The following is a 10,701-nucleotide window of genomic DNA, read 5'->3' as shown; positions in this document are numbered from 1 at the left end:
GGCAAGCTATCTTTAGAAATTTGGTAATGTTAACTTACTATTAATTTTCATATTAGCTTAGTATGATTGTTTATTAAATGTCATAATTTGTGTTTGATTTAATTTATTAATTTTGACATGCCATTATCTATTTATTGGTGCTTACTTGTTTGTGTGTTTTAATGCTTTCTTTTCTCCAAAAGAGGATGCTCTCAACACTTCTGATCAGCCCTCAACCTAGATCTTTTTGATGCTTTAAGGTGATGAAATTTAGGAGATTTATGTTTATTTAAGGTTTATTTAAGACTTGTTTCATCTGTCGAGGTTAATCTGGTGTGGTTTGCTACTTGGTTTATGAACTTGATTTATGATAGTTATTTTTGCTTAATACTTGATTTGCTTTGGTTATGTTAAAAATTGATGAGGTAATGATATGCTGCTATGTTGGTTGTGTTGGATATGCATTTGTTGTTATTTACAGTATAATTATTTGCAGTAGTGTGTTATAAAGTATTTCTTAATTTTGAGATATGCATAGATTTAGGGGGAATTTTATAATTCTCCTAAATGTGTGTAATCATCAAAAAGGGGGAGATTGTAACTCCTTAGTTTTGATGATCACAACACAACAAGCCATTATGTTGTTATTTAAGACTGTTTGTAGGATATATCATCTTAATGACATTGTTGTTTAAGCATCATGACAGCAAGCTGTCATAAGACAGTAATCTATTTCGTCAAGCTATGATCACATTATTCAGAACAATAGCAAGCCAAGATGGACAGTCCAGACTCAACAAGGAAATATATTTTCAAGGAGATATTTCAGGAATTTCTTTTAACGAATTATAAGGACTTCTCTATTATATTATACGTGGTTTATATATATTAGAGCTCAGTTATAAAAAAATTTCTAACTTTAAAACAGTTCCTAATTTGTAGGAGTTTGTTTTTTTTTCAAACTCTATCTCCTAGAAATCTGATAAAAAATGTTTTATACTCATACAAAATAGAAGAGACTTTTTCTGATCATTTTTCTTTCTTTATCTCTTCTATTAAACGTATATATGAATGTTGGAAATCATCCCAACTAATTTAAATGTTAGAGTTGGATTCTAACTGTTGTAAGTTGTTGAGATTGTTTTAAACATTAGTGTATATTTATATAGGAGTTTTCTTGCAGTTTTTATGACTGATGTATTGCAGCAAGAACACTCACAACTCACTGATTTTTATTGGTTCTAAAATACTCTCCAGCTTTTAATTATATACACGTATTTTATCTTAGAGAGTCTATAGTTTGAGTATAAATTACTTTATCATTCCATTTGTATTGTTGGCTAAGAGAAATAAGGGTTTGGTGAACTAGTGCTAGAGAAGTTTGTACTACTGGCTAATGTAGTACTTAGAAGGCAGGTTTAGATATAGGGTTTTAGCAGGCCATTATCAACAGCTGGGATAAAGGGAGATATATTATTGTATATTATCTTACCAAGTTGTAAACCTACTGTTATTCAATAATATACTGTCTTACCAAGTTGGTAAGGGACCAGGTGGTAGACCATAGGGGATTACGGGTCGAAGCTGGCTAAAATTCTTGTCTGTTCTTATTACTTTTCTGCATACTATTTTCTGCACTGCATTTAGTCATCTTAGCTTATCATCATTGTCAGATTATTCAAGTGTTTATAAAATCTCAGTAAGGGATTATCCGGTAAAATTTAAAACTGATCTTAGTTAGCCATAATCACCATCCCATAACATATATTTTTTTTTACTTTTTCATCTAAAATTCATAATTTTACATATCTTTTTAAAATATATTTTTTTGAATTAAAGTTTAATATTTATAATTTTATTCAAAAAAGAAATTCTAGAACTAATATATGAACCTATCCTCCTTATTCATCTTAAAATCATAATGGAATTATATTTTGGTACATATTAGACAAAATAATGTCTTTTTGTACCTTTTTGTGAATGCTAGCAAAAAAATACAAATTGGGCTGACTTTACCTGTTTGCATTTCCTACTTTGTGGAAAGACCCAAAATTTATTAGAAAACTTTTCTATTGAAAATTTTGAGTTAAAAAAATATAAGCATGGTTTTCAATAATAAATTTTTATTACAGTTGAAAATATTAAAAATATTCATTATAATTACGACAAAGTACATATGGTCAAGTGAGACCATTATAATTTCAAAATAAAATTGATTAATAATTAAATAAAAATCAACAGTCATATTATCATTCATTTTAATTCTTATGTTTAAATAAACAAAGCAATTAGTAAATATTTTTATAAATCGTATCATTTTTCTCATACGTATAAATTTTTGTCAAATTTTTTTTATCCTATCTTATACCTATAGAAATTTAATTTGATTAAATGTGGTTATGTAAATATTATTTTGTGCATGAAAAATAATTTATTATTGTTAGTTAGGGTTGGATTAGTACATATATTATTGTTAATTGAGGTGCATAGGTGGTTTATATATAATCTCACTATATAAAATATAGAATTTTCGAAAAAATGTCATTTTGAAGTTATGTTTTTTATACACTGCTTACCACTTGATTTTTAGAATGTCATTTTATTTACAACACAAAATAAATTAGAGTAATACTTCTTTAGGCTTCTACATCCACATCCAATTAATTTACATAATACATGGAGCAAAGTATATTGAATCAAAAATTTGAACTATATTGGGCCCATTGAAACCCATGATATACAACTAGGCCTGCAAAATGGAGTTTATAAAAAAGGTAGGTAAAACCCTAATACAAGCACAAGTGGGCGCACCCTTACAAACAAAATAAACTTGTACATGGCTATAAAATAGTATTTTGGTGTTTTTTGTATTTTCTATAAAAAAGTGTTTTGGTGTTCTAAGGTTAAACACATCTCCAAATGAATTGGTGGAGGATTAAGTAGATAAGATTTGGAGGTTTTCATGAATTGATGTTGTTTAACAAGGTTAAGGTAATAATTTGTATTTCCTTGTTTCTTCATTTTTATTTCTTATATGTTTTTTGAACAAACTTTTGTTAAAACTTAAAACCCTACAATAAGTATCCCATTTTTCTTCTATATATGTATATAGATTGACATGGAATGCCACTTGTATTTGTTTGTACATGACCTCCATAACAAGAATTATCCCTTTCAGAATTAAATGTCAATGTTAAGAAAAAGAATTGAGTTACATTTATAATAACTTTTTTCAATCAATCAATCAATCGTACATAATAATACCACCTAGGGCAGTGTCTGGGATGGTGTATCGTACGCAGCCTTACCCTCATTCTAAAGAATCAAGAGGTTGTTTCCTTAAAAGACCAACGACTTGTGTGTATGTACAAATATGTGTGTCCTAGGTAAGCAATGATCCATAAACATAAGTACGGAAAGCGAGGCAAAGATAAACAATGATACAATATCTCAGCCCATGTCCTTCTTCACATTGGACTTACCGTAAAAAGCTTTGTTCATTGGTTCATTGTTGTAAGCCTCTTCTATTTCTCCTACTGCACTCCTTTTGATGCCTCAAACGCCATATTTCCCTTGGAGATCACTCTCCAAACTAAATATTTGAAGTACCACAAACCTATCAAAAAAACTAAAACAGCACACAATCCATCTACCATATCATGTAATTAGTCATATGGCATTAAAAAACGACACTGTAGCACCTACACGAGCAACTAAGACTATTAATAACTATGAGAATAAACTACCAAACTTATGAAGTATAAGTACTAGACAAATAAAATTATTACCAACTACCAAAAAGTGCACTAAATTACAAACTACACATACAAACTACGAAAGTCCAAACTAATCTGCCACTCTTATCCTCCTACGCCAAGATCTCCTATCTGAGGTCATGTCAGCACTGAGGTTTAGGGCCCTTAAGTCCAGCGTGAGTAGATCAACCCAAGTCCTCCTTGGCCTCCCTCTCCTTCTTGATCTTGAAACCACTAAATCCTCCACCCTGCGCACTGGAGTAGCTATCCTTCTTCGCCTAATATGCCCAAACTAACACAATCGACCTTCCCTCACTTTTTCTGCAATAGGCGCAACTCGTAATTTATTCCTGAAAAAACCATTTGACAATCTATCCAACATGGTACGTCCATAAATCCACTTTAATATTCTCATTTCCGCCACCTCTAACCTACACTCTTGAGCCTTTTTCAATGCCCAGCACTCCGACCCGTATAACAAGGCCGGTCTGATCGCTACCCTAGAAAGTTTTCCTTTTACTCTGAAAGGAACCCTCCTATCACATAATATTCCTGTAGCAGCCCTCCATTTTAGCCATCCTGATTTGATACGATGTGTAACATCCGCATCTATCCCCCCTTCCTTATGCAAAATGGAACCCAGATACCTGAAATTATCTTTGGGGGGCAATACTTGATCGGCCATCAGAACATCCACCCCCTCACCATTCGGTAGATTACTAATGTTACACCACAAAAATTCCGTCATAGATCGACTAATCCGTAATCCATTAGACTCCAATATATACCTCCATCGCTCTAATGTTACATTAACTGCAACCCTTGTCTCCTTAATTATGACTATATCATCCGCGAATAGCATACACCAAGGTACACTATCCTGAATACCCCTAGTTAGAACATCCATTATAACTGTGAAAAGAAATGGGCTTAGCGAGGATCCTTGGTGAAGTCCTATTCCTACCGGAAAGTAATGAGCATCCCCAACCGGTGTTCGAACACACGTCCTTACCTGAAAATACATTTCTTGTATCAACCTCAAATATATCCATGGCACCCCTTTAGCCACCAAACTTTCCCAAATAACCATTTATCCATTCATTTCCGGCCATCTCTAATCTTATCTACCCCCTCTACTCTCTAACATACACAATTTCTGAATTTCTTTCTGTGTTATTATTTCATTTATGAAAAATAAATGCGAAAGAAGAGATATGATCTTTTATATTAAATAATACAAACGTCCTTCCTTTATCCAAAAAAACTGTGGTTTATTCATCCAAAGCAATATACAAACATGTTGCCATCCCGGTTTACTCGTAATTACTTTGTTGTTTTTCTCCCCCAGTTCTCCGGGTTTGGCAAACAACTCCTTACTTGATCCGCCACCAAACAAACACAACCACATATAAATATACTTCAACTGGTGTACAAATTGCCTCTAAATGGACTAGATTCTCCGATAGTACCAAAATAAAAGGGCCAATATTAAAAGAAATACAGGGAGATGAAAGCCTTGTCATCAGGTTTGATAATTAGGGTATCTATAGGAGTTGTCATTAGATATATTTCCTTGTTATTTATTTATTTATAGTTTATTTGCATTTTATAGTTTCTTGTTATATAGTGTGTGTTTTTCATTTATAAGTTGTGTGTTTTCGTGTAATAGAGTTATCTTTAATTGATGGATTTGGTAAGAAGTAGGGATGGTGGTGGTGATAGTGGTAGTAATTTAGGGAGAAGAGTTTCTCGGGAGGGGCAAAGGTCAACTAATGTCTATTTTCGAGTAGGTACGCTGAATGTAGGTTCTCTGACCGGGAAATTTTTAGAACTTGTGGATATGTTAAAGAAAAAAAAGGTAGATGTGATTTGCATTCAGGAAACTAAGTGGAAGGGTAGTAGTACTAAGGAAGCTAACGGGTTTAAATTGTGGTATTCAGGGGTTAGTAATACAAGGAATGGTGTGGGTATTTTGATAAGTTCTCTCTTGAAGGAGAATATAGTAGAAGTGAGTAGAGTCAGTGATAGGATTATGAAGATTAAACTCGTAGTTAATGAAGAGATCGTTAATTTTGTAAGTGTGTATGCACCCCATGTTGGTTTGAGTGAGTTAGCGAGAAAGATTTTTTGAGATTATTTGGATGAAATAGTTAGGTTGATACCTAGGGACCAGAATTTATATATAGGAGGTGATTTTAATGGTCATATTGGCGAACAATCAGATGGTTATGTAGGCATTCATGGGGGTTTTAGTTTTGGGTTGAGGAACAAGAGTGGGTGGGATCTTTTGGAGTGTGCTTTGGCACATGAATTAATGATTATTAATTCTTGTTTTAAAAAAAGGGATGATCATCTGATTACTTTTAGGAGTGGAGGTTGTAACTCATAAATCGATTATCTTCTTATGAGAAAAGGCAACATGGATTGTAAAGATTATAAAGTATTCCCGAGTGAGGCATGTACTACTCAACATCGTTTATTGGTAATGGATATATGTATAAGGAAAAGAGTAGTACAAGATAATAGAGAGGTGACACCGAACATTTTATGGAAAAATCTAAAGGGAGACAAAGTAGGTATTTTTAAAGAAAGGATTGGGTTGGCAAAAGACAGATTTTATGATAAGGATGTTAATAGAATGTGGAATCGATTGGCCTGTACAATCAGAAATGTAGCTACAGGTATGTTAGGGGTTACCTGAAGAAAGGTTCAGGTGCAGAAGGAAGCTTGGTGGTGGGACCAGGAGGTGCAGGAGCGAGTAAAAATTAAACATGATCCTTTTAGGGAACTTTTGTGTTGCCAAGATAATGAACAAGTTGATATGAGAAGAATTTTATATAAGGAAGCTAGACGTATGGCTAAGAAGATAGTAGCGGAGGCAAAATCAAAGGCGTACGAGGCTATGTATAATCACCTTGGTACAAAAGAGGGTCAAAATGGTATTTATAGATTGACAAAGGTTAGAGAAAGGAGGAGGAGATATTTAGGTTTTGTTAAGTGTATAAAGGATGTTAATGGATACGTGCTAGTGAAGGATAAGGATATTCTGAATAGATGGCATAACTATTTCAAGGAGTTATTTAATGAGGAGAGAATTGGTGTTAGGGTGATAGGATCAGATAGTGCGTCTGACTTTGACTTTGGTGTTCAGCCTTCTATGAGCAGAGCCGAAGTTAAGGGAGCATTACCTAAGATGGGGAGAGGTAAAGCTACAGGGCCAGATCAAATACCTATAGAGGTATGGTTGTATTTGGGTGAAGAGGGAGAGAAATGGATAACGAGGTTATTCCACAATATACTTTGGACTAGTGTCATATCGCAGGAATGGAGGCTTAGCATGGTAGTGCCGATCTATAAAAATAAGGGAGATGCACATGATTTTAGCAATTATAATCAAATACATGATATACTAAAAAATGAAAATTTATAGCTAAGAAGCCCATATATTATTATATTTTATCTTCATATTTGTTTAATTATACTATTAAATTTATTTTATGTTTATGTGTTACCTTTTTTCAGAGACATATGTAGAGGAATTTTATTTTTCTTGCTATTTGCAACAAGTTCCACAAACAATGAAGAAAATGCTCCAAGTCCCTTATGTTTCTCCTCTTCATCAAACTACTAGTGTAAGCTTTCTTTGTTCTTCTTTATACTTTACTATGCAAATATATAAAATAAATATATATGCACATAGTACAAGTGAAGCCCTCATCACTATTTACCTTTATATTACCTGACACATAGTTGAAAATGAGATTTCTTACTTATAAAGATGTAGGCTCTGTTTGTGACAAATTATAGTGCTGTAAAAACTTATATATCAATACAAGAACACGTAGGCTCACCATTTTCAGTCTCACTAGAACCTTCTATTGATGTAATAGATCAGTAACTATTCAAAAAGTATATAGTTATGATTTTTCTTGAATCTAGCAGTAATCACTATTTAACTTTACATTACCGGATACATAGTTGAAAATGAGGTTTCTTACTTGATAAAGATGTAGGCTCTGTCTGGGACAAATTATAGTTTTGTAAAAACTTATATTTCAATACTTGAACAGGTGGGTAAACTTATATTTCGTACGCTCACCATTTTCAGCCTCATAGTCTTAGTAGTGGAATTTGTGGTGGTATTGTTGGTGGTGAAGTTCGTGCTAACTTAAGTAGTATCATTGGTGGTAACTTTAATTATGGCATCAACGGTGGTAGCATTGGTGGTATATTAGGTAGTCTTAGTAGTGACATTGGGGGTAGCATGACTAGCATCTTTAGTGGTTATATTGGTGGTACTAGAGACGATAACATTAGTAGTGGATTTGGTGGCATTGATGATGACATTGGTTGTAGTGCTCTTGTTAGTGCAATTGGCGGTATTGGAAGTGGTATTTTTGGTCGGATAATTGGTGGTGGTATTGTTGGTGTTGGTGTTAAAGTTCGTGGTAGTTTAAGCATTTCCATTGGTGGCCACATTAATTATGGTATTACAGGTGGTACAATTGGTGGTGGCATTGGTGGTAACATTGCTGGTAGCTTTAGTAGTGACATGGCTAGTTGTCATAGTTTCAGCATTGGTGGTATATATAGTCTCAGCATTGGTGGTATATATAGTTTCAGCATTCGTGGTATATTTGTTAGTCTTAATTGTGTCAAGGGTGGTAGCATTCGTGGTAGCTTAAGTGGAAGCATTGGTGGTGGCATTGCTGGTAGCTTTAGTGGTAGCACTCGTTGTATGTTCGGTAATATTCGGAGGTAGTGGTTTTAGTTATGGTCTTGGTCCCGGTTCCATTGGCGTATTAGGATCGCTAGTGGTGAAAACCTTGATAGTGGTGGCATTGGTGGTAGTGCTATTAATATGAGTGGTGGTGCTCGTTACATTAACCCACCTTACAGTGTTGACCAACTACCTTTCGCATGGACATCAACATCAACATTATCCTAATAATTCCTTGGAGTTCCTCATGTGGCTATTTCCTAATTTTGTTTCTTTTGCTACTCCCAAAGCTACTATCACTTTTACAGAGGATGAACCCATGTTCACAATAGGATTTGTGACTTGGAGGAGATGTACTTCCAAAAAGCAGTTCACGTTCTCGAAGAATTTCGGGTTCTCCAAATAGTTGATAAACCTTAGGCTCTTTATATGATTTTAAAGATGTCTCAGCTCTTATAAAATTGTACCATAAAAGTTGTAAATCATTTTAAAAATATAATATATATTTTAGATATGTTTTCATCATGCCTATAAAGGAATAATATATATTTTAGATATGTTTTTATCTTTTAGCATTATGTATAGTGCAATCAATGTAATGGCACATGATATTGCTTGGGTGATCTCTGAGGAAAGGACCTGGCCTGTCATCTTGCATTCTGACCCACTTCTACTTTGTGGCATGAGCAAAATGTTTATAAATTGTTCTCCAAACAAAAAAATTGAGCAAAATACGCAAAACTTGTAGGAAAATCCAACAATTACACTCATCTTGTCATTTTGTCCAAGATCTTCTCTTGTTTTGTGTTGGTTTAATGATGAAACAATTCTGCGCACAAAATGGAGTGCTATGAATCCAAGGAACCCTAGTTGCAGAACTATGTTTGCATTCTCCCACAAACAGGGCGAACTTAATGGCATCCTTGACAAATAAAACTGCATACGCTGAAGATCTGGCACACCAATATACAATGTCAGAACATAGCTCCATTTTACAAAAATTAACCACATTTTTTCTCTTTATGATAGTTAAAACAATCCAGTATATTTCTATTTGAAAGAGTCAATGCGTCTATACAACAACCGGATTGATATCCATGGAGACCACTATCAAATCGGAGACCATATACGTTTTGTAAGCAGAACATTACAAAAATTTTTGATCTGCAAAGTATGTTCTTGACATATTTTACTTGTAGAACATATAAGGTCTTAAAGGTCTTCAATTAGACAACCGTCTGCACAGAATTTTTCCCGCAACAGGATAAATGAACATTCACTAGGAACCCATATCAGGGCCAGTATGAACTCTTAGCTTCCATAACTATGACATCCAAAATAACTAGGATAGCCATAACTCGAATTGAAGAATCTAGATAAACTTGGGTTTTTGTACTGTTCTAGGCTTGTTTCCCTCGCGGGAGGTCAAGAGTTCGACTCCTAGTGTGTGCATATGTAATCAATTAGAGATTAAATAACGAATCTCACATCTAGTTTTACTTGCGATCCTTACTTCTTCATACTAGTTGATTAATATCAATAAAACTATGATCTTTAGAGAACAAAATTATGCATAGTTGATGAACTTCAATACATTCTGATGTTACAGGGATTTACTTCATCACTATCACTAAATATATTATCAGAATGTGCTCTTCACCGTGTGCTTGTGAATTATTCGAAAACATCATAATTTTATTGAGTCAAGATCAGCTTACTTGTTATGCTGCTGCTGCGACCAGGGTGGAACATCTCTGCAGACTCAAAGACAGCTAATTCTTTAGTAGGTCTAGCAAGAGGTGTTTTTTATAGCTGAGATCATCAGAAAAGAATAGTAACAATTGTAGTATGTGAATTGTCATTGCCTGGCAAGTTCTCAAGATAAAGAATGTTATGAACTTTTGAATATTTTCAAGGAAAGAACAGAGAGGGAATTAATTATTAATTTTGATTGGAAAAAGACAATCTCTAGGTTGGTATGTTAATATCTTATTATAGAAGAGACCAGGATATTTCATTCTTGTTAGTTTATGGTCACACTTTATGACTAATGCTTTTATGGTCCATTTTTAAATCTTTAAAGTTGAGGGGAAAGGTAAGTGGTGGCTGACATATCAAAGTGTCCAACAATACTTGGTAGTTGATACATGATAACTTAACAAGTAAAACACCAGTCCCTCAGTCTAATTATTTTGACATACTTTAATATGTGTTCTTAATCTATATAAAAGAATAGTTTTGCGATAT

The 10,701-nt window shown here is 33.7% G+C and overlaps 1 protein-coding gene across 1 annotated transcript; it reads left to right on the top strand.

Moving 5' to 3' along the window:
- The first annotated feature begins 5,418 nt into the window (after positions 1 to 5,418).
- On the top strand, positions 5,419 to 5,865 carry LOC141704345 (uncharacterized). Its single transcript, XM_074507585.1, has one exon. The coding sequence runs from the start codon at positions 5,419 to 5,421 to the stop codon at positions 5,863 to 5,865; it is 447 nt and encodes a 148-aa protein (XP_074363686.1).
- The last annotated feature ends 4,836 nt before the right edge of the window (positions 5,866 to 10,701 follow it).

This window comes from Apium graveolens, unplaced genomic scaffold (genome assembly GCF_009905375.1).
Source record: "Apium graveolens cultivar Ventura unplaced genomic scaffold, ASM990537v1 ctg7748, whole genome shotgun sequence".
NCBI classification, from domain to species: domain Eukaryota; kingdom Viridiplantae; phylum Streptophyta; class Magnoliopsida; order Apiales; family Apiaceae; genus Apium; species Apium graveolens.
The sequence above is the reverse complement of the archived record's forward strand: the minus strand, read 5'-3'. Positions and strand labels throughout refer to the sequence as shown.

Coding starts and splice junctions, on each gene's coding strand:
- LOC141704345 (XM_074507585.1), top strand. CDS start 5,419: ATGGATTTGGTAAGAAGTAGGGATGGTGGTGGTGATAGTGGTAGTAAT.